Below are 24,858 nucleotides of genomic sequence, written 5' to 3' on the forward strand. Positions count from 1 at the left end.
GTAGTTATAAAGCTCCACAAACTACAATATTAAAATGCTGATTACATATTATCAATAGTGACAATTCTGTACCAAAGTAAGTTTGCTTTTACTTTTGATATTTTGCACATGTAAACCCACACAGGTGATGTTAGTTATTTTTGGCTGATCAGTTTTTTTTATGTGACTTTGGTGTAAAAGGGTTAGTTTGCATTCACCAAAGTCATACTGTAACACAAACTAACTAACTGAGGCAGTGGTAGACCAGCAGCTCCTGACTTAAAACTTAAAAATATAGTGCTTATGGTTTACTTGTTTCAGGGAATACAGGAAAAGAAAGAAATGGCATTTCTGAGGACTTCACTTTCACTTTTTTCATTGTGTCTGTGGCGCTTTCTAAACTGGTGAGTAGCTCTTCTCTTCCTCTAACATTTTAAAACAACAAAAAGAGGACTTGTGACAAACATTAAGAGCATTCCTTGTTTCAAAAACAGGTCTGTGTGAGTGACTGAGTCAAATTCATCAGAGGAGGCTATCTCATGTTGGACCTTCATAGGACCCCCTGCAGCCAGTGTTTACAGGGACGGACATGAGACTGACTCCCTGGATGCTGCAGGACCTCAGGCTATGTTGCTTTAGAGGAGGTCAGTATTTGTTTCTATGGACAAACTGCATATTTAATTGATTTCTGGAAGAAAAGTTATGAAAATATGAGATAATATTGTAGACATTTTTTATTCCTACAATTGATGCAGCCTTTGCTGCAGTTATTGTAATGAGTATACATTAGACATGAGACAAAATACCGTTGACATGTATTTAAAGTCTGAACCGGATACTTGCTATTGTTCACACCCAAACCACAAAACACATGTTTACTTTGTGTATAAATTGGCATCTCTGTTGTACTTTTTCTCTAATTATCCTCCCAAGAATTTTTAGCACCCTCTAATTTAACTGTCTGGGGTATTTGATGATTTAGTTTGAATTGTTTGTGAATGATCCTAAGGGCCACATGATAAATTATTGGTTTATTGTACTCACACATATCAAGAGCATATAAAAGATGTCCAATGGCAAGACTAAGGAGAAATCGGCATTTATTGAACTGCTTTTGACAGAGTTGAGACATTTCAGAGTGAGTCTGCTGTGTTCCCTATGGTGTGCCGAGATAAGAAGACACTAAACATAAAAAGGTAAGTCTAAAGCAGGAATGCTATGTTATCCAAAATAATGCAGCTTGAATGATTTCCCATTTAATATTTCACTGTTGACTTTTTTTGTGGCTCATGTCAAAGTTACAGTATATTGTAAGATGTGTCTTCATTTCTTTAATAGATGCTTTCGTTTGGAATGAAATGTTCAATTAAGATAAGTAATGAAATTCATATCTGCACCGAAAAGCGGCTCTACAACTATATAATCATTTTTCATTAGGGGAGAGCGGGGCTGTTTGGGACACTTTTGAATAAACCCAAAATGATCTTCCAATACTCAGACTTCTTGAACAGGAACAAAAATACTTTGATCCTTGAACAGATTCAGGTGTCAACCAATAATTTGAAAAACAGTTCATTTTACCCGAATTCTGCCTCCCCAGGATGATTGAGACAGTTGGTAGGATTTGATGGGACACCTTAATATGGGCAAAAAAGAACAAGGAAAACAAGAAAGCTGTCTACTTTGAACACCTTTTATTTATAATGTCACTTGTTCACACATTTATTTGAGAAAAAGGAAACATTTCTAAAAAAATTTTTTTGGTCATAAATAGCGGAGAAATGGAATTTGGCTGCCTTTATTTCAGTGGCACCTATCTGCTGTATGTGGTTACCTCAGGCTATGGGTAGGCTTATGGAGGCTCTTGAGTGTGTTTAATTTTGCCTATAAAAAAAAAAAGTCAATAACAACTTGAGAGCAAAAAAGAGTTTAACTGAATTTACACACTGTAGTTTTTAACCCTTTGAAATTTGGAACAACATCATTTTCTTTTGCTACATTCAGACACCTTTTACAAATATTTTAAACTTTGAACTCGGAGCAAATTGGTATTAGTTCCTTTAAAGACATGGGTTATAAGGCAATGAGAAATGATTACATGTTTAGTGTGTAGAAAAAAAATGCAGCCAACGCTGATTTCGAAAATATTTAAAAGAATATATTTATTTAAATAGATTTTTTGACAAATAGAACATTTTGCACAATGTGTGGATATAACATCCTCTGAAAAGCATTGTATTTTTTTTTATCAGAATAAGAGTATGCTTTGTGCGAAGTTAATTCCACTACAGAAGAAACTTGAACATTGAAATTAGATGGGAAAAAAATGCTGATAAACAACATCTGTTATCCGCCAAATGAGTTGTTATATATTGGATATTGGCCAAAAAATCCAATATTGTTCATCCCTACAAGTAAATGTAGCTGTTGGGTAAATGTAATGGATATAGAAATATATTTCCCTCTGAAATGTTATGGAGAAGATCTACCAGTTTAGTTACATAGTGCTGATGGTTTATTTGTTTCAGGGAATACAGGAAAGACAGAAATGGCATTTCTGAGGACTTCACTTTGTGCTGTCATCATGGTGACTGTGGTGCTGTCTAAACCAGTGAGTAGCTCCTCTATTATAAAGCAATATTAAAAGAAATTTTTACACATATTAAGAACATTCCTTGTTTCAAAAACAGGTCTGTGTGAGTGACTGTGAGGATTCATCCAAGTCATCAGAGTCCGCTGAGTCAAATTCATCAGAGGAGGCTGTCTCTCACGTTGAGCCTTCTCCAGACCCCCTGCAGCCAGCGTTTACAGGGACAGATGAGACCGTCTCCCCGGTCACTGCAGCCCTGCTCCCCTCTGCAGATGCAGGACCTCCTCCAACCACGCCCGATACCTCAGCCCTGCCCAACCCAGAGCACCCACAAACGTCCACTGACACAGAGGCTCGGCAGCTCGTGCCAGATGATCCTTCACAAACTGCTCAGGGAGTAGACATCTCTCAGAACATGCCTGTGTCTGATCCTGCACATGTCTCGGTTCACTCTGACACTGTGCACGCCGTACCAGACGCAGAGGTCTCACTGCACCCAGGGCTCACAGACACGGGTACTACCATAACTGTTAGTGGCACAAATCAACCACAAGTCACCACCACATACCAGAGATTCCCCCAGAGTGCCACTCCACCCTCTCCTCCACACATCATCAAACCAACACCTACACCATTCTCCAGAGCCCCGCCCCTGCCGATCGCTTTAGGAACCGCCCTGCCTGGTGTTCCTGTTTGTTTCACTTTCCAGTTCCCGACCCAAGAGCCGGACCCACCCAGAGGAGATAGCATTTAAACCTACCGGGAACAGTTAAACATTTTAGTTTAAGTTCAGGCTGCTAGTTCAGCTCAATAAGTACTTCTGTCTTAATTTGTTAAAATTGTAATATACAAATATGAAGACTTTAACTGTCTTTTACGTCCATTTATCATTTCTTTCATCAGCCATCACTTATGTTATAATGGTGCTAGTGTACATTGACACCTCTTATGAGCAGCTGAGAATGAAAATATAATGTGATTAAATATTCTTAAGTTTAACTCTTTGTAACTTGAGAAAATTGGCTTGATTTCTTTCAAAAATGGGAAGAGGGCAATAAGCAACTTATAAGAAATTGCACCCCAAAAAAGAAATTTATTTTAAAAAAAGAAAAACGTACAAGAAAAAAAAAGGAAATTAACAAAAAAGTTAAGAAAAACAAACTGAATCACAGAAAATGTCACGTGATGAAATATTCTTATGTTTAACCCTTTGTAACCTGAGCAAATTGGCTTGATTTCTTTCAAAAATGGTAAGAAGGCAATAAGCAACTTTTAGAAAATTGCCTCCTCCTCCAAAACCAAGATATTAGAAAGAAAAGTAACTAAATAACTTGAAATTTAGCAAAAATACTAAGTAAAAAACTAAAACTAACAAAAAATGTATCTATTATCATTTTAAATATATCAAAAAAATATATAATTTCAATAATTATAAAATTTGTTTTCTCAATATTTTTCCTAGCTTTTTAAAAATAATTTTCTAAATGTACTTATTTCTTGCAATTTCTGGGACATTTTTGCCAAGTCACTTTTTACCTTTATTATCCCATGTTTTTAAAATTAATCCAAACAATGTGCTTCTAAAATTTAAATACTTGTCAAAGGCGTCTGAGCGCAGCACAAGAAAATCACTGTTGATCCAGGTTTCAAAAGGTTAATTTAATGATCATTTCAAAAAACAACACGAGTTAAAAGTAGTTTAGTAAAAGGATGTTATTTATTGGGAGTTTGTATTACTGTCATAGTAAATGTAACCAAACTTTACACCTGCACGTAACAAAGACACAAAAAGCAAACGGTATCAGAATCATGAGCCTTATGTCACTGCAGCCGTACCACAAATTACAGAACTGCATGGGCGTTATTAGAGGGAAATACTCAATAGGTGCATGTGTTGCAGCTGTAATTATGTCATATTTGTGTATTACAACTAATATGCAAGACTTTTTTTCCAAAGCCACGGAGCACAGTCACCTTGTGCAGTCCATTTATGTTCTTGACCGGCTTTAGAAAAATGAGCAGGTTAAAAATCTTTTTACAATTTTATTATTTACCTACAGAACTGAATTGGGTGACTTGTCAATTAAGACTAATTATTCCTTATATTTCTAAGCTTATCATAATTGAAGAATAGTGGTCTGTTACATTTCAGTTTTTACACACATAACTGATTAAATAACACGACATCTATGAAAGGAAAAAAAAGAAACCTGTCATTTTCACAGTGACCAGGGTTCCTACAGCTTACAGAAGTTAGATTTAAGACTTTAATGCCACTAAGAATTAAATACTTACAGTTAGGGACAGTTTTGCCCAAAGTTTTATTTTAACATAAAATATGACTTTTTTTTGTCTTGTGGCAAAGACAAAGTTAGAACCAAGCTTTTTATTCAATTTTGTGTCTCACAGTCTAAAATTCCATCATGCTATGTGTGACAAAATGTTCACGCTGCGAAATTTGGGTTAATTACACAATTTTTGTTGAATGTGCACTTCCCTGTGTCGTCCAGGATACAGTGACAGCTAGCTTGAAGCTAGCAGGCAGAAACAAATATGAGTGTCAGTTCCACTATCCTGATCCGTGTGATGTAAGAGAGTTTAGTGAATTATTTAGAAAAGACAGATGTTATCAATTGAGATTTTACATACAACACAAAAAAATATTACTTCCTTTTTGACACTTTTTAAAGATTGGTTTAGGATAGAAATACCATTTAAGGTCTAATTTTTGGATTCATGAATACAACACCTTTTAAAACTTGTTAAGGATGTGTGGGAATCCTAGCAGGTTCCAAATCTGTTTTCTGAATATTGTTCCTACGGCTATCCTTTTGTTTGTATTTGTGTTAAAGCTTGTGATTTTAAAAAAATAATGTAATGGGCAGGAATATGATGGATTTCTAAATTTCACTTGTAGCATTAATTATTAATTTTAAAAAAATGATCAAAAGAGGGAGCCAAATTTAGAACAATGCCATCTGTTTTATCTTTGACTCAGGGGACATCTTAAAAAAAAAAAAAAAAAATGCAAGGGGATAGTCCTCACATAATCTGCACAAATACCCTGTGGATCTTGGTAGATATTTGTATGACTCCTCAATGCCCTGTGTGTGGGTTTAACTTTTACAATCCTGAATGTGTCTTGAATTTTTGCACTTGGGTCGCACATTGCCAGGCTACCAGTATGTCAGTTACTGTGCAGACTCACTATTTTGTTCATCACCTTGTGTTCTGCCTCAGGCTAGTTTGAATTCCTGTTTGTGTTACCATGAGTGTTAAGTCGCACAGGCAAATTCAGTACTGTAGCTGACAGATGAAACACCTTTGTTAACACTGTCTCACTGAGAGCATCCCTGAACCTAACAGAAAACAAAACTGGTCTGATCCGGTTCACCTTTCACCACCAGAGCCACTTAAACTGCTCATTTATTTTGTCATGGTGCCACACGGTGGCTCACTGGTTAGACTGTCGCCCCCAGCAACAACCGCCTAGGTGGTCAGGTGGACTATGACTCTGAATTGTCTGTAGGTGTGAATGTGTGTTAGTCCCATGATAGCCCGATACCCTTCATCTCCCCCAGTGCATGTTGGGATTAAGTTCCAGACCTACAGAAAATAGATGGATCTTCTGTAATACTTGTGTGTACATTCTAGGAATACTGGCTCAATCTACTGTTAAGCCATTTTCACACTGTATATGGAAGCGCCCCAATGCATCAACTGTCATATAGCCACCCGTCAGCAATCACACCAAAAGTGCAGTTCTCCACGCCGGTCAAAAAGCGATTCTGCTCCTCAGTTCTTTTCTAATCACGTATCTCTGCTTGTGTGTGTGTCTGCTCATCTCTCTCTCTGTTTAGACACACCTGACAAATACATGGGATAAGTAACAGTAGGATGCATATTCAGTTGTTAAAATCATACATAATATATCCTTCAGAATACTGATATATATTATTGGTGTATTTTATGGCTAGATTCGCTCACAGCTCGTGGAAAAAAAAAGACCAGATGCCCAAACTATCGCTGCAGATTTTAAGCCGGCAGCAGAACCTGGCGTCGTGGCACATACAGTGTGAACAGCCCGGTACCTGGGAATTCAACAGTAGGATGCAGCGCCCCATGAAAAACTGGCTTGCTTTGCGGCGCTTCTACATCCAGTGTGAACCCGGCTTTACACTCGTGTGAGTTAGTACAAGTTAGTGCACCAGTCAAATGTCTACAGTACAAATGTCAGCCAGTGTGGCTGGCTGGAGTTTTACTGTGGCGTGGGGGACTGAGGCTGGTCTTGCGGCTCCGGCTCAGTGTCTGTCTCTGCCTCGGTCTCAGTGTCCGGCTCTGTCTGCTGCTGTTGTTGAGGCTGTTGGATGAGTCCTCCGTCCTGCGCCGTGTTGTAGGAGCCACAGCTGCTGCACTTCATCCCCAGCACGTGGAAAGGCACCGTGCAGTGGGCTTGGCAGTCGTTACATATAATCTAGTGAGGTTACAGCAAAAGTAATAGATCACATATAAAGACAACCTATTGGATGACTGGATGTGTCTTAACAGTCACCGCTTTCATTTAACTGTACTGAACTGGATTTAATGAAATGCAAACATTGGACATGTCGTGTCTAAAAAAGTGAGATTCTGATCTTTCAGGCACTCAGCTTCTCTTTTAGAGGAGCTTATGCGATATTCAGAGCACATCTAAGTCTTAGAGTCTGATTTAGGTTGTCTGCACACCGAGTTCAACATGGAGGTGGCCGAGCTAGCAGCTAACTGTGCTAACAACATGCACAATCGACGGCTAATGAATAGCTAAACTAATGTTAACGTGTAAGAAAATAGTTATTTGCTGCTGTATCAATGCACTAAATGTTGCACACAGCTCCACTGAACTTAAACATTATTTGTGCATTTTATTGTACTAATGAGGTCTTACTTTGACAGTAGCACCCTGGTATTCAGTGGGCATTGGTGACTGGGCGATCTCTTTGTCTATCTGGTCCCAGTGGTCCTCCATGCCCCAGGCAGAGTGCATGCACAGGGGGCAGCGATACGCTCTAGAACAAATGAGGAAAAATGACATTTAGTAGAAGGCCTCTCTCAGACTTAAATTGATATGCACAGTAGAAACCTGCGTACTGTAACTCCATGTATGCATGCTGCAGGTCAGGGATCAGACTTATCACCTACCCCACACCTGATTCTGGAGCCACTGCTGACTTATTTTAACTGTTTGAGAGAAGACGCTACTTCCTGACTTATTTAACACATAGTCAGATGTTTAGTGGTGGAAACCAACTGTGTGTTAGTGTCAGTTTTAGTTAGACTTTGTATGGAATAATTTTAGATAAGAAGCAGCTCTCTTCTTTTATCTTTTGCTCATTATTTCCCTGGTTGCAGGATTTTTTGCATGAATCGTTTATGTCAAACAAATAACAAACACTAACAAAATTGATCAGCAAGAAAAAAGACTCATTTGACATACCCCGTCCTGACCATGTCATCAAAGCAAGTCCTGCAGAGAATGTGAACAAACACATTGTTACCTTTATGTCATCTTATGTCAAAATCTTTAACTGTAATTACTAAATGATTATAAATTACTACATTAATGTAATGACAGTGTAGGGTACAGTGTAGTCCACATCATGAAAAATCTTTTCAATTCTCTTTACTTTTGTCATAATATAATACTTATATTCCTGTTTTACTATAATAGGGATCCATGCAAACAGCAAAATATGCATAATTCAACCCCACAACACTGAGCTACTATTTAGAGGACAGCGAGTCATACTTGTGTAAAAGATGTCCGCATGGAAGAACGTGAGCCCCAATTCTGGACGTGTGAATATCCTGCACATACAGAGGAAAATCATATCAAATTTTAGAGTCGGACTGCATAAAAAGACAACAGCCCTCGTCAAACTGTCCCCCAATGTATTGCATGTTTCATTACCTCCATGCACACTGGACAGTTCTGCCTTGAAACATTTTCGACACACTGAAACATAAAAGATCATTGTAAATGACAGCAGTGAGGACACTCATTCACACATGATTCGTGTGAAGCGTGTGGCTTGGAAACAGGCGCAGGCTGATAATCACCTTGTGGTTTCCCCGCAGATCCTGGGCTAAACACAGATTGCACTTCTCACAGTGGAAATACTTTGCTCTGGGCCCGATCCTTTAGGGGTCAAAAACACAGATAACTATCAGCTCATTTGTGAATAATGTTATGTAATGCAATTTAGAAACAATGAAATCCAAGATCATAATGATAAAATAAAGCAAAATTGTCATATTTTCTTTGCTGGTGAACTTGAATTAAAGTAGTAAGAAAAGGACATATTTACTGTACTTCAAGGGTCCAGTGTGTAGGATTTAGGAGGATATACAGGCACAAATGGAATATAATATCATAAGACTGTTTTCTTCATTGTATTATCACATAAAAATGAGAATTGTTGTGTTTTTATTAGCTTAGAATGAGTCATTTATATCTACATAGGGAGCAGGACCAGAAATTGCCATGTTGAACCGCCAAACACTGGCTCTAGATAGGGCCATTCACATCTTCGGACACCGTGGTTAGCAGCCCCTCGGCAATTAGCAGAATGTTGAAAAAAATTGTTTTTTTAAACATTAAACTGCTTGATTGAGTGTTTTTATTAGTTAAAAATAACCTAATCTGTCTGTTTTAGAAAGGAAGGGACATCTGTAGATAATTCAGCATCTGGTAAAAGCCTCTTGAATGTTTGGATCTTACTTTATCTAAGAAATAAGGTGAGCATACATTAACAGGGCTAGCGGCCTGTCTGTGACAAGTCAAACAGCTCCAGAAAACCCCTGATTTGTTATGGGAAACTTCTTTATTCAATGTTTTTACTGGTTTAAACCACCTGGTCCATTTGTTTCGTAGAGGAAGACACCTCTGCAGATAATTTGGCTCCCGGTAAAAATATCCTGGACAACTAACACTTGAGGAATCCTAACCAGGAGTTCACACTTGACACGTGGGAAAACTTTCAGCTCACCACTATATGCCACTAAATCCTACAAACAGCTCCTTACAGAAGCTGTTCACCTTGACACAATTTGACTTTTACTCCCCATATATCCATATCATTTTCAGATGGATAACGCTAAAAAGACTGATTAAAAGTCGTGGGGTCAGTTAGTTATATAAAGGCAACCTTGCTCACCTGCATATTCCACAAGGCTGACAGTGATACTGCTTCTTATCCTTGTCGAACAAATGGCAAATGTCACAGTAATACTCTCCAAACTGCACGTTACACTGCTGGCAGGTCTGCTGTGCCTGAAAGAGTGACATGTTTCATTTGTATCGTTCTTTTTTTCTTGATGTGAGTTAATCATTGCACAAATGCAACATGAACACCAAAGACGTGTAAGGTCACTGAGTGCTCCTGCTACAGCTGACACTGGAGATGATTTGTTTCAGCTGCAGATGTTTTTCTCAGTTACCTGCTGCACCGTGTGACACTCGGAGCACTGCACCTCTCTGACTTTGAATCGGTCCATCTGGTGGTTCTCCTCTGCGTCATGGCACAGCCGACACACGTACAGTTTACCACAGCAGGGGGCCTGCAGGGCAGAGACACATGTGATCACCCTGAGCATGGGCAGGTGAATGACGGATGTGTCAATGTAGTCACATCAGGGGTTATACCCACACTTTGGCTGACTGATATAACGAGTTAAGAGCTCTGTAATTACATACAAAAAGTATATTTACCACCTTTGGGTTTTTTCAGTACTCTTGTGCAGCTAACGTTCACGCAAAGTAAAAGACAGTAACGAATATGTCGTAAGGATACGTCTGCTGCGTTAACTAAGGTTAGCTAGGTTAGCAGAGAGGCTGCTGCAGGGTTTTACAGCGGCACTGCTCCTTACAGCACAGTTACAGGGACAGATATCCAACACCAGGCCTTTATTAGCATGTAGGGAAAATATATTTCATATATTTTAAAAAGTTAACTCACTTTCAATAAGCAGCTGCGCACATAATGCTCACAGCCGGCAGGGGAAGCCATGTTTCCTCCAAAATTTGGCTCTTCTTCGAGTGCGATGACGGAGAGGCCTGTTTTCTTCTTCTTCTGTTTTGAAAGCGGGAGCGCAGCAACACTGCCCTCCTCCGTCTGAGAGTCAGAGGTGATCCAGTCCATGATACAGACTTCCCTGTGATACATGCATGATATAGACCCTTTTTTTTTTTTTTTTTGCTCAACCGACCAACAAACTCTATTACCTCTATTGGCTTAGAACCTGTTCTCTATTTATGAGAGGGGAGGGGGTGGTGCAAAAAACGTCAAATAATTTTTAAGCACTGGGGAAGTACTTATGGTTTTTATTTTATTTTATTTTATTGGGCACACAACTTCAAACGACTGTAAAGGAGCCGTAAAAACACAGCAATACATATATTATACAAAAGAAAAATCTTAATAGACAAATCAAACGTTACCATATCTAGTAAGATACTAGTATGAGTCTGTAGAAAATCTATAGAATATACAATATAAAGAATACACTATAATACACTTTAATATACAAAGATAAAAATGTTAACATGCTAAATACCAATAAATAAATAAAATATACCATAAACTCGGGATGATAACAATTAATCGATGATTGACTGATTGGTTGCTAAGAATTTGATCTAACGTGTAATTTAATCAATGAATCGATAGGCTACGAAATGCTGTCAAAATATATGCAATATGTTGCTCTGAGCTTTGACTGAGGTTAAAACACATTTGGTATTGTTTGAAATAAGCGATTTTTTTTTAAATAACGACAATTTGCAACCCTATTATAAACATAAATCACTATAAACATAAAACAGTATGCAAATTTGTTGAAGTTGAAGTTTTGAGAATGCAGAGATGTAGACTAGAAGAATGAGATGTGCAAATTTGCCATGTGTAAGGTTATGTTGGATCAAGTTTAAAAAGCATGTTTTAATTAAAAGTTGGCAAAATTACATCATTTATCATAGCCAGAAACTGTAGGAACAGAAATTATTGTTGGATTGTCAAATTTACAATGAACCTTGAGCACATAATGTGGTATAAACGCTTCCATTAAAAAAATAAACAAAACAGAAGTGTAAAATATTGATATTTTATCAAAAATCACTTTATTCTACATTTAATTGATTAATATCAATCATTTAAAATTTTGCAAAAAGTACAGAGTTTGCCCTAAGTAATCAAAATGCACGACGAGAGTCAAAAGCCAAGGCTTTTTTTTCACTCAGATTTTGTCTTGAACTTTAAACTTTCAATCATCAAAGGATAAGTTTCTTAGAGTCTAACAAATAAGCAGATAAGCAAATATGGAATAATATCAGCGGCTCTCTTCCTCCCCCCCCCTTTCTCTGTTTTGTGATTTTCACCTTCTAATGAACCTTTAAAGATGAAACCATATGATGAGTTGTTGTTGTCGCTGTTTGATACAAGGCAGTAATCGTTCCTATTGTTTTTTGTTCACTTATTTCAAACATATTTTTAGTACACAGACCGTATCCAGCTATTATCTAAAACTTTATCCCCAGCTCATCACAAACAAGGCGCCGCTGGTGTAGTGGTATCATGCAAGATTCCCATTCTTGCGACCCGGGTTCGATTCCCGGGCGGCGCACATTTTTATCCCCAAAAACGATTACTCGAAAACATTAAAAATAAAAACGACATATCAATCGGTGCGAAAGTGAAGCAAATAACACTGAAGATATACCTAACTACATTAACACCTGGCTCCTATCACTTGCTAGGTTACATCCTTCTCCCAGCTGTTTCCAGTTGTAACATTTTTGCACCTTTGTCGATTAAGCAATGGCCACGAATAAACTAATGGCCAAATATAATTCTACACATTCACTCAAAGGTACAAGAAGCTGCTGTGTTTGAAGCTCATGCCATGAAGATGTGGAGGCACATCTTTGTGTGTGGGAGAAAGAGCGCTTGATTTTGGCTTCATTTCAGCGCGCAGGTTGACGCTGCTGACGCCGCTTCTCCGCCATCTTCAACTTCCTATTGTTTGCATCAGACTGAGGCTGTCTGCGGTGTGTGTGAGAGCAGAATTGGCCGCCGATTTATCATTAAACAGTAGATATAGCCTTTACGTTCGCGGTCGCCCGAGTTCAGCACAAACCATTTTTATGTCATTGGATTAAAGACCTCTCAGGACGCGACCACTAAACCTAGATGATGGAGGACGATCAACCCAAAACCTTGTGAGTAGCGCGGCCCTGTCTATGCCCTGGAATGGGAAGGCTCCGTGTAACTAGTGCGCGTCCGAAATGTTTCCACGTTGTTGTTTCAATTAAAAACTGTAAAACCTCGTAATTTGACCACAAATTAGTATTTAATCCGCGTCTCCACTTCACGACGATAACAGTTACGTCTGTGAACACGATATTACATTTCGTTTTTTCGACATGAATGTAAAGTTCTGTTTGATTTAGTCGTATAAATAGACGGAACCGTAACTAGCCTGAAAATGAAACTGAAGGGCTAGCTAATGCTAGTTATCGTTAGCCAAAGATGCAAACGCAGCTAGCCAGTCACCTCCTCTAAAACGTACAAGTTTTCAATGAATGATACCTTCATTTACTAAAATAGTCGTGTTTTATTAGCACGATACAAGGGCTCTCAAGACCCTCGCGGAAGAGATGTAATTTTAGTGCCGTCAGTTGCCATCCCACTTAGCATGAGGCCCGTTGAACCGGCTATCTTTAGCTAGCTGGCAAACAAGCCACGTCAACGCTCGAAGAGACGGCCCGGGGCAGCTCCGTCAAGACTGACCATGCTGGAGTTGTCTGTTTAAAATTGAGATCCTCCCCAATAGTATTTGGTCTACTATTATAGTGTTGTATTTAAGTAAACATAGCGAATTGTTGTGGGTTGTGGCTAGCCCGGTTAACTAGCCTTTGTTTGCATGCTACTTCCTGTTTGACAAAGACTCAATTCCCTCATCTCTGTCCTTGTTTGCAGGTATGTGGGGAATCTGTCCAGGGATGTCACCGAGCCCCTCATTCTGCAGGTCTTCACACAGATAGGACCCTGCAAGAGTTGTAAAATGATAGTTGATGTGAGTGTTGTCCTCTCTGGTATAAGTTCACTATAGAAAATGGCACTCAGCAGTGACCTGAGAGATGGTGGTGCTGCCTCAATCTCAGTCTACATATGTGCTTGGTGTTGATTTTCCTCCCTCAGTTTATTATATCAGGTCTGACACTCCAAACTACAGTAGGTGGCTCTTGTCATCTGCAGTGATTAAATTGTCATCCTTGCTGTGGACTTAATATCAGTCTTGTTTTCCCGTTGACAGACGGCCGGAAATGATCCGTACTGCTTTGTGGAGTTCTATGACCACAGGCATGCTGCTGCCTCATTGGCAGCTATGAATGGAAGGAAAATAATGGGTAAGGTAAGCTATCGTGTCTACAGGGTGAGTGGGGGTGGGTGGGATTGGGGTGTGGGGAATGTATGCTGTGTGCCTTCGGAACATACAAACTAGTATACCGCTAGCATTTATATTCCATACACAAGATATGATTTTCTGACTGAAATTGGGAAGGTGCTGGAGCCAGGGTCCAAATAAGATCTGGAGTATTATTGCCATAAAGTTATCTTTCTCTTGGTAACATTAGTTCCTTTTGGGACCTCTTAAACCTAATGGTCTTGGAATATATGAAGCAGTGGTGTTAGGTATGTTGTCATAATCTGGCTCCAGTGTTTCAAGCAAAGTAAGGTTTGGGAAGGAAAAAAGTAATGAAAGAAATTTGATTTAGGAATAGACTCAACAAGCAAGTAGACCATGTTAGTTAAGTGAGAGAATGGCAGAACAAAATGTCTGGGAGAAGTTGGATAAAATGAGGTTATCTAGAACAATAGAGAAAACCTTTGTAATTTTTAAAAGACCACAGGGCCTTATAAAAGAATATTATTTAAGTGGTGCTGGATTGCTTTTTAATGAGTTGTGTTTCTGGGCTCAGTGCTAGGCAACTAAACAGGGTGAGGTGCATCTCATTGGGAACCACTGCAGATGAGATATGTACCTTTCACTGATACCTGCCATTTAAAATCTGCATTGATGACGACCACTGTGTGTCATATTTTGAATATATTTTGATATTTTTTCATATTTTGTTAAAATTGTTTGGGTCACATGTAGTAGGCCAATTGTAGTTCATTTTTTGTTAATTGGTATCTCAAGATTTGATAGAAGCACTTGCACTGTTTCACCTATATACATAGACATATACAGGACAGAAGTGAGGGATAAGGCACCAAAACATGTTACATTTAAAGTAAATTTTGACATTTTTTATCAAGAATATTTTAATTACATTTTACTTTTTTTTTTCTTTTTTTTTTTTTTTTTTTTTTTTTTTTTACATTTTTTAATACATTTAAGTAAACCTTTATATCATACACTCTCTTTGTTTCTCTAAATGATGTAAACATACCCCACCTGGCCTGTTTTTTTCTCTGCCCCTCTCTGCAGGAGGTCAAAGTCAACTGGGCCACGACGCCAACCAGCCAGAAAAAAGACACAAGTAGTAAGTAAATGTATCTGTGGAAAAAAATGCTTCGTGACATTAATAGACTGGAGAAATCAGACTTTATAGCTAATGTTAATAAGTTGCAAAGATGGAAAATCACAGGCAGAGATTTTCATTGCTTATGATTGAATATTTTTATGTAGGGGCAGTCATTTAATTCACTTTCCTGAAATGTGGTTTTGGCAAGGTGGCTCTCCTTTTGTCCTTGGCCTACTAACAAACTGATCAGCATCCATACGCAGAAAGTCACAGTCTTATCAAAAGTATGAGAACTAGGAATAAATTGCGTATTATAACATACGGCATGTCTGAAACTATATATTTTTTTTCTCCCAATAGATCATTTTCATGTCTTCGTTGGAGACCTAAGCCCAGAAATAACTACAGAAGACGTCAAAGCTGCTTTCGGCCCATTTGGCAGGATATCGTAAGTATCAAGATTTACTGACAATAATGATTAAATCAAAGATTAACAGAAGAAAGTGAGCAGAAAACTATTTGTAATCCCTGTGTTACCTCAAATTGATAAAAACTCTAAGAAATATTGTAGACATCTTTGGTATTTCTTAACATAGAAGTCAACGAGATAGCTAGTGCAATATGAGAGGTTTTAGAGAAAACTTCAACATTATTGTTTTTACAGTTTTAATAGTGTAAAGCTGAATGTTTTTAACCCTTTGAAACCCGAACAAATTGGCTTGACTTCGAAATGACCCAAAAATTGGATAGAAATTAGTGACAAGTACTAGAAAATTATCTGAAAAAAAATAAATAATTATAAAAATAGTATTCCCCTAGAATTCAAAAAATGATAATTTCTGGCAATTTGTGAAACATTTCTTACCAAGTTGCTCATTAACTTTTGTCCCATGTTTTTAAAATAAATTGCGCCAATTAGCTCTGGGTTTCAGAGGTTTAAATACTTGTAAAAGGCGTCTGCTCAAGGTTTCAAAGGGTTAATGTACCCCTGTCTGTCTGTGTGTGTGTGTGTGTGTGTCCACAGAGATGCTCGTGTTGTGAAAGATATGGCTACAGGGAAATCTAAGGGCTATGGCTTCGTTTCTTTCTTCAACAAATGGGTTGGTACAGAGACATAAGTGACTAAAGCACGACTTTAGTGCAGTATTAAGTTAAATCTTCTGTTATTTGTCTGCATCTTATAGTGCTGTCCTTATAAATAAACATGCTCCATGACAGAGAACAGTTTCTCTCTTGTGTAAAATATTTAGTTGATACATTTTTTCACCCTAGCTCCACAGAATAACCAGATTCTTACTGTGTTCCAGGACGCAGAGAACGCCATTCAGCAGATGGGTGGTCAGTGGTTAGGAGGCAGACAGATTCGAACTAACTGGGCCACAAGAAAGCCTCCCGCCCCAAAGACCACCTATGAAAGTGCGTTGTCATAAATGTGCATGTTTTGCTTGTGTACGCAGGATGCTGGGTTCATGTTTGAATAATATAAATGTGTCTGTCTCCCCTCCTGACAGATAACTGCAAGCACCTATCCTTTGATGAAGTAGTGGGTCAGTCCAGCCCCAGTAACTGCACTGTGTATTGTGGCGGAGTCAGCACGGGACTGACAGGTAATGAATAGTACAGAGATGTTAGTCATTTTAAAAAGACACAAATAAGCCAGATAAATAAGTTAATATGTGCACTAACAAGAGACAGTGATGGCCACTTTTTTAGTCTTTTTTACCAGTGTCCACCATTCTTTCAGTGAGCCCAAAACCAACGATGAATTGCACAAGTTAAATCTGTGTAGCCACATTTATAACAAGAGTTGTATATCAATGTTTTTTTTCCTGATGCAATACCGGTGCAGCAATGATACTTTAAAAATGGTACCGGTGCCTGAACCGGTACCCTAAACTAATACAAAAGCACTAAACAACAGTCAGTGACATTAAAGTTGTAACTGTTGTAACTTTTGTAAACTTGGCTTTTTGTAGTATTTACTGAAATTGTCACAACATCACACAGTAGTTCATGACACATATGTATAAAAATCACCCCGACCTTCTCCTCCTGCTTCTAATGTCATTTGCATGAATCCACCGCACATGAATGAAAACAACCATTCACAGGTCAGCAGTCTGGTCCAGGGTTTCCCACACATTCATTTATCTGTGGCGAGCTGCCACAAATAAAACATCTGCGGCCAAAAGTAGATTTTTGGAGCTGGATTGTTAATTAAGAGCTCTGTTGGAATATACTGTTTGGTTCTTTATAGCGCACTTGGGGAAGACATTGCACAGCACAACTTCAGGCGCTTTCAAGTGAACCTTAACTGTTCGTTCTGCTCGGTCTAAAACTTTGATTTGTAATGCCCCTGATCAGAGCCCTACCGATACTGGAAATTTGATTTGATTTATTTCTATCATGTAAAAAAGGAAATAGAGAAATTATTATACAAAAGCAGACCGACAAAAGTAAGAAATATTTACAGACAATGAAAAACATGAAGCAAAAAAAAAAGTTGAACGCATTATGACTTTGTTTACATATTTGAAAAGGAAAGAGACCCCCCCCCCCCCCCGTCAGTCATTGAATTTTAATTAACCAGCTTCCTTAATAATTTAAACCTATACTGTAATTAATTAAAATATACACACCCACATACTCAAAATCAAATATCTATGATTGTTATTATTTACAAAAAATATGAAGAGATACTAAGAAAATAAATAAATAAATAATATATAAACAGTAACCACTGTAAACAACTAGTGACTGTCAAACCCCCTCTTCATTCTTGTACCTTGTGAAAATCATGCTTTTATACATTATTTTAAAATGTTTTATGTTTGCACATTGCTTTAGCTCTACATTAAAACTGTTCCATAGTTTAACACTGTACATTTTGAAATGAAAATTGAATTTTCCTGGTCGTGGTGTGAAAACATAATTTGTGCTGTTTGAAATTAAAGATGATAGAATATTTCCTAACAATAATGAGCTAGTGTGATCCAAATGTTTTGGGGTCGATACCGATAATGGGGAGTAAAAAATGTGATTTTGATGTATACACATACTCTGTGGGGAATTTGAACATTCTAAATCATCTTGTGCTGTTAAAAATATACTTTTTATATTATGTATATTATATATTATATATAACATATATAAAGATATATCTGTGGTGGGCCAAGATCTGCAGATAAAATCGGCCACCCGATATATTGGTTGGGTTCTTACTCTTGTTTACTAATTGTTATTCAGTACAAAATTTAAGTTTATTCTGCTCTGAGATGTGAGTTTAATCACAGAGAGACCCATACTTGAGGATGTTGGTATGCAGTGTTTCTCATGCAGCAAATTGGTTTTTTTTTATGTTACCTCAGTCCACATAAAAACAATATCTGATGTCCCTTTTTGTTTGCTTTCAGAGCAACTGATGAGACAGACCTTCTCTCCTTTTGGACAAATCATGGAAATCAGAGTTTTCCCCGACAAAGGGTATTCATTTGTGAGGTACGTGGGAGTTTCATATTTACTTCCCTTTTCTTTAATGCGAGGTCAAAGCACGATGCACTAGTTCTCTCGATCCTGTTTTTTCTTTAGCAATCTGGAGTCCTGCTTGTTTTGATTCTAGTCATATAATCAAGGTAAAGCTTTGGAGGTAGACAGAAATAGTTCATTACAAGTTACATTGTAAGTTTTTCTCTTTGTTTCATGAGTGACCACTTAGTCTGTATAATAAATATTCTTTGTCCTCTTACTGTTTGCTAAAAGAGCGCCATCGCTAAGTAAATATCTCTTAAATCAATGAGTCCTGAGTGTCTCTCTCTGTTTTTGTCTAGGTTTAACTCCCATGAGTCAGCAGCCCATGCCATTGTGTCGGTGAATGGGACCTCAATAGAGGGACACATAGTCAAATGTTACTGGGGTAAAGAGACCCCAGACATGATGAACCCAATGCAACAGATGCCTATGCCCCAGGTAAGGACACCATATACTGTACATGCAGATAAACACAAAACCAAAACAAAAAGGCTGTATAAAGAAATCAGTCACTAATCTTTATCTGCAAGGACAGCACGAGCACAAGATGACATCTCCAAATTAGTGCTGCGGTGTATCATTAGTCTGCACAATTTATTACATCAGTAGACTTGACACCACAAGTGTTGAACCTCATAACGACAAGGAAATTAAATAGCATTTCACTCCTTAACTTAGTTTAATTTCAGGTTGAATGTGGATATGAGCTAGGGGTGTCGGTTTCATTTAATATTGTTATTGATAGGCCATCAACAACTAACCAGTAACTAACTGTTTTTTATTACTCTCTTTTTAGTCCAGTGCTTAATTGACACAGTGAGCTTTAGCGCTGCAATTTGAAGTGCTACGCCTTCGAGATGGTGAAATTTTTGCGATTTAAACGTTTTCTCTTTTACTTTCTTTTGGCTCTGCTGACAAACAGCACAGCAGTGTTAACATCCAGAAACACACTGCCCACCCAGTCTGCACTTTGCACCATCTGAGTTAGCAAGGGGCGCCGCTCATTCAGCAATTACTGCTAGTAACGCTGCCCCAGTGGCATGGTGAAATATGGTGGCGACCCTCGGGTTTCCCCTGGGTCGCCATGGTGAGCAAGCGGCTTCACTCAAGCTGAAAACCCCTTCAGCATCGTTAGCTATATTAGGACCACTGGCCACGCTGAAACTGCGAACTGCACTTACAGACCTAACTGTAGTTAACGATGCCAAGGGGGATTTGTGGCTCAAAAATGGGCCACTTACTCACCGGAGCGACCTGGTGGGAGAAACAGAGTGTGGGCACAATGTTTCCAAAGCAACGTTAATGTTAGCCCTTACCAGACCCGGGTTGTGTGCGCTGTGCAGTAAAATGAAGAGTAGCAAAATGAACCTGTAGATCGACATGTGTAACCAGTCAAAAATATTCTCAGCAGCCAGCCAGATAACTGTAACTACAGACACCGCTAAAGTGAATCGAAGATATAGCAGGCCTCTAAGTCTGTGCTCCTTCCACTGATATATTCAGAGAAATTGACCCCATTGCTCTGGCTCAAGTGTGACAGCAGCAAGTTTTGTTTTTTTTTCTTTTAAATGCGTGTGATAATTCTGTGTCCCCGATGGATGAGAGGAGCAGCTGCTGTGAGTGAATGTACAGTTTTAGACCCCGCAGAATGAACGGTCAAGTTTCAGGTTCTGCTGCTCCGTCTGCGCAAAGAGTACACGCTGCACTCCGAGAGTGTGGTGCAATAAATAACTGATCGGTAGATATATTTCAATAGTGCTGCTAATGAACAGCCCCACTCCAAAAATTTATAAATGTTTTTTGCAGATGTCTTGTGTGGGAAACCCATTGTTAACATTTTGGAAAAACTGTCATGGAAAAAAAGTGTTTTTTTTGATGAAATTGCGTCATTAAGTCACACTTGCTCGTGTATCGTAATCCACAGCAGAACAAGATGAGCTTCCCAGCAGCAGCCCAGCCCTACGGCCAGTGGGGCCAGTGGTACGGCAACGGGCCCCAGATCAGCCAGTACGTCCCCAATGGGTGGCAGGTCCCCACCTACGGCGTCTACGGCCAGGCTTGGAACCAGCAGGGCTTCAAGTAAGTAGCACGGTCTGCACAGGGCTCCCATTCACCGCCTCCTCCTACTCCAGCACCACCAGAGTCCCCCCTTCAAGACCGGGGCAGCGAGAGCCAGCTCTGGCCACAGGAGGGGGCTGTGACCTCCCTCCTCCAACCCCAAAACCTCTCTCATCCCCTCGCCAGCCCCTCACCTCACTCATCTTGAGAACATTGAGAAATAAGCACACAGACACACACAGAACAATCGGAACTTTAATTTTGTTGTTAATCATATTTCAGTGTGTCACTGTGCACAGCACAAAATGTTGGATCACTTGAATTTAACGCAGAAAAGTTAAAATACTGCAGTCCAAAAATAATTGTCAGAAAACTTAAACGAGCTCAAGGCTAATTTTTTTTTTTTTTTTTCATTTCAAAAGTAAGAATTGACTGACCAAGATAAAAGCTGAAAGCACAGAACAAAGATTTCTCTTTACTGTCCACACCTGCGGATAGATTGTTGATGAAGAATTAATTTCCATTTTTGTACAACTGCCTCTGTGTGTAAGGACTGTGTTCTTCAAGGCTGTTGAGTTCTTTTTGTATGTCTACATTCATGTCATAGCTTTTTACAGTATTTTCATTTTTTTTTTTATTTCATTGATCTTTTTGACATATACCTGAGGATTTAATCTGTATATGAATGTCAGTAGGACATGTTAAATATCTTTTTGTAGGTTATCAAATTTTGTTTTTATTCAGACAGCCTGTGTGCAGTCACTTTTTGTGCACCCAAGAAAAATAAAGGAGAGGCCATATGTCGTCGACAGTCTAAAATTCTTGGTGACCAGCTGTGCAAACAGGCTCTGTGCAAAGGTGTGAGCTAATGAGAGCAGAGATAGTGTGTCTGTGGAATGTACAGTAAATGCACAGTTCCAGAGTAAGAGGCTCGGACTCTCTTGACTTGAAATTTGAAGAGGATATATCCTGTATAAGCTGTCTTATTTCCAGACTGATCTTAGTTTTATTGCATGAATCATAAAAGACTTAACCCTTTGAAACCTGAGCAAATTGGCTTGATTTTTTTCCAAAACATGGGAAGAATGTGATTAGAAAGTAAGAAAGAAATGCCCCAAAAATAGTACAAATAAATTACCTAAAAAATAGCAAAAAAAAAAACGAAAAAAGGAAATAAACAAAAAAGTAAATGACCTGAAAAAGTACTTTAATCATAATTGTATAAAGTAATTTTAAATATATAATTAAGATAATTATACTTAGTCCTTTTGTGACATTTTTGCTAGCTTTTTAAAAATTATAATATCCAAATCTACTATTTTCAAGCAGTTTTTGGAACGCTTCTTGCCGAGTTGCTCATTTAATTTTTTGCAAACCAATTTGCTCAGGGTTCAGTGGTTAAATGAGTTAAAGGCATCTGAACACATCGCAAAAAAAGTGATGTCAGTCCAGGTTTCAAAGGGTTGAAACCTGACACGTGAATTAGATGACAATTTTCGCTCCTTCGTTAATATATTTTGTGACCAAATGTTACAAGAGAAATGAAGAAAATCCAAATAGTTGTGTACAGTTTGGCGTGCGTGTGTAGGCTGTTGTATGTTTGTGGTTATCAGTATTCTGGAGTGGGGGTGGGGGGGTAAAAAAGAATATTTAGCTTGCTGCGCTTAGCCTCTGTGCTCTTTGTCTGCTTGTCCACCCATGTTTAATCAAATGACACTTACCTTTGGCCCCTCCAAAGAGTCCTCCACTTTCTGTTTTTCCCTTTTTTTATTTTGCTAGCTTGTTTTTGCCCAGCCTGCCTCACCCTCACAACCTCTGATAACACTGTTTGCCTTCTCATTCTCATTCTAGCCTTCCAGATTCTAGTAGCTCTAATATAAACCGTCCCTTTGGCTCCCTTTCGCCTTGTCTCTTCTAACCTGCTGGCATTTTGTCTTTCTGTCTCCCCCCTCTCTCTCTCTCTCTGTCTCTCTCTCTGTCTCTCTCTCTCTCTTTACCTCGTTTTTTGCAGTCACTTACCGGCCAGTGCTGGGTGGACTGGCATGAGCGCCATCAGTAACGGTGGGGTTATGGAGCCTACACAGGGATTGAATGGGAGTATGCTAGCCAACCAGCCCGGTATGGGAGCCGCAGGATACCCCACACACTGATAAGTGGGCAGGGGGGGAGATTTGTCAACCATCAGCCTCTTATTGGCTGTACGGTGCCCCGCGGGGCTGTGTAACACCGCCTCCATTCGTGGCAGGACTAAGACTTTTACTGGGATGTGGAACCTAATGGGAAGGTTGCCGTCTATAGGAGATGTAAATGGGATTTCATGGGGGGGTTGAGGTAACGGGAGCCAGAGAGGGGCGATTTGACCCACACAGGTATTTACACCCTTTGTGGTAGGCAAGACTGGCCATGAACCAGGGCTCTTACCATTTTTAAGTTAACTGTAAATGAGTATAAAACTGTAAAGGAGAAACTTTTTGGATTTTTTTTTCTGGTTTTACAAATTGCTTCCATTTTCACATCTATCTTCTCAGCCACAGAGAGGATTTTTTTTTTAAAGAAACTGTTAAAGACGGAGTCATGCTAAGTTATGAACCTTAGAAATTATTTGAGGAATGGAAATCTGTTTATTTTTCTTGGATTAAAATCAATTGCAGGGATTGTTGCCACTGCTGTTTCTCTGTAAGGGCAGATAAATATTGCACAGTTTTTTCCTCTCTTGTACTTGGACAAATTTGACTACCAAGAGCGTTTTTCTTTTTTTTTTTTTTTTTTTCTTTTTTGCATTCCATTTCTCCTCCATATCTTTCGGACAGCCTCAAATCTTTTTCGCCACATGTAAATAACCATTAATTCATTTGAAACGATGTAAGTAAAATGCTACTGTTAACTGTGGGTGCTTGCTTTCTTTTTTTGTTTTGATAACTTGACAGTTAACTCGGACATTGTACGTAGCAGAGTGGCACTATCTAAAGTGACACTGGCACAGTGCAACACACGATTCTTCCATGCAGGGATAAAACAGCATTGCCATGCAGTGCATACTTAAAATTTAACACAATTCAAATGTTAAAGGGTGAACATGTTTGACATTTCTGATGGTTTTTAAATATCTATTGAGACGCCAGTATTTTATATCAGAAATCTGACTGGATTCAACCTTTACACTTGCTCTTTTTGCCAGAGAAATGGGGAGGCCTACATTGTAACTGTTGCCTTATAGAGCTGGTTTCTTTTAGCTGACAAGATCCTCTTTTTTAATTAGGCAGTGCCTACAGACATTTTCAGACCCTTTTGTTTAGAAAGGTGTTAGCCCTGAGAACTGATGACTCTGCTACTGTAATCAATTTTTTCTTGCTTTGTCCAATTAAAATGCTAATGCACATAAACCACGCTACGGGTTTGTTTTACTTTTTCTCACTGAAGGGTGTTTATTCTAGGAAACATTTACAGCAATTTAAATCAGAAACTGCTTTTGAAAACTTTTTAACTCAAGAAAAACATATACATTTTAACTAGATTTAGGATTCCCGCCTGAAAAAACCTGAAGATGTCATGGAATTTCACTATCATGTCTTTCAGTCCTGGAAAAGTCATGGAATAGGTAAAAATAATTGAAAGTTTTGGAAATGTCATTGAATTTTTAACCCTTTGAAACCTGAGTAAACTGGGTTGACTTCTTTCAAAAATGGGAATAATGCAATGAGAAACTTATGAGAAGAAATTACCCCAAAATTTGCAAAAAATGAGTAAAGAAATAATATTAGAAAATTACCCCGACATAAGCCAAAAAAGGAATGTTCCAGGGATAAACTTCAATGCAGTGCAACATTCTGGAAAATTAATTTTTATGAAGCTGTCTTTGTTATGCAGCTCGCGTGTTGATGTGACGTTTCGTTTACCATTATGTACATTTCTCTATTTTTTTTCTCCACATCGCGTCTCTCCCTTCATGTGTGCTGAAAATCTGTTTGAATCTGATATGTTTGAAAATGCTGGATTTAGTGGCATAGGAAAAAAAATATGGTTCCTTGAAAAGTCATGGAAAAGTTTGAAATTTTCTCCATGAAAATGTGTGGGAACCCTGTACATAATAATGGCTTAGTAAGGTTTTGTTGTGTAAAATTGATTTTCCTCTCCTTTA

General features: G+C 38.5%; 3 protein-coding genes and 1 non-coding gene across 5 annotated transcripts; 3 read left to right on the forward strand and 1 right to left on the reverse strand.

Moving 5' to 3' along the window:
* The first annotated feature begins 1,087 nt into the window (after nt 1-1,087).
* Nucleotides 1,088-3,583, forward strand: LOC121945015 (mucin-2-like). The gene is made up of 3 exons (XM_042489011.1): nt 1,088-1,175; nt 2,508-2,590; nt 2,670-3,583. The coding sequence occupies exons 2-3, from the start codon at nt 2,528-2,530 to the stop codon at nt 3,321-3,323; spliced, it is 717 nt and encodes a 238-aa protein (XP_042344945.1). The 5' UTR covers nt 1,088-1,175; nt 2,508-2,527; the 3' UTR covers nt 3,324-3,583.
* A 674-nt stretch (nt 3,584-4,257) lies between these two features.
* Nucleotides 4,258-10,666, reverse strand: rchy1 (ring finger and CHY zinc finger domain containing 1). The gene is made up of 9 exons (XM_042488837.1): nt 10,564-10,666; nt 10,046-10,165; nt 9,763-9,878; nt 8,666-8,744; nt 8,517-8,561; nt 8,355-8,413; nt 8,043-8,072; nt 7,494-7,614; nt 4,258-7,043 (listed from the first exon to the last, which is right to left on the reverse strand). The coding sequence occupies exons 1-9, from the start codon at nt 10,612-10,614 to the stop codon at nt 6,828-6,830; spliced, it is 837 nt and encodes a 278-aa protein (XP_042344771.1). The 5' UTR covers nt 10,615-10,666; the 3' UTR covers nt 4,258-6,827.
* A 1,489-nt stretch (nt 10,667-12,155) lies between these two features.
* On the forward strand, nt 12,156-12,226 carry trnag-ccc. Its single transcript has one exon. It is a non-coding gene; the product is annotated as a tRNA-Gly (tRNA).
* Nucleotides 12,227-12,591: 365 nt separating this feature from the next.
* On the forward strand, nt 12,592-23,345 carry LOC121944250 (nucleolysin TIA-1-like). Of its 2 annotated transcripts, none has more exons than XM_042487986.1 (12): nt 12,592-12,821; nt 13,582-13,678; nt 13,919-14,017; nt 15,098-15,152; nt 15,495-15,582; nt 16,159-16,234; nt 16,442-16,550; nt 16,646-16,741; nt 18,548-18,632; nt 18,962-19,100; nt 20,590-20,741; nt 22,732-23,345. In XM_042487986.1, the coding sequence occupies exons 1-12, from the start codon at nt 12,793-12,795 to the stop codon at nt 22,868-22,870; spliced, it is 1,164 nt and encodes a 387-aa protein (XP_042343920.1). In that variant the 5' UTR covers nt 12,592-12,792; the 3' UTR covers nt 22,871-23,345. The 2 variants fall into 2 exon arrangements, with proteins under 2 accessions (XP_042343920.1, XP_042343919.1); XM_042487985.1 differs by having other exon boundaries at nt 12,594-12,821; nt 20,587-20,741.
* The last annotated feature ends 1,513 nt before the right edge of the window (nt 23,346-24,858 follow it).

Source organism: Plectropomus leopardus, chromosome 6 (assembly GCF_008729295.1).
Source record: "Plectropomus leopardus isolate mb chromosome 6, YSFRI_Pleo_2.0, whole genome shotgun sequence".
Classification (NCBI taxonomy): domain Eukaryota; kingdom Metazoa; phylum Chordata; class Actinopteri; order Perciformes; family Serranidae; genus Plectropomus; species Plectropomus leopardus.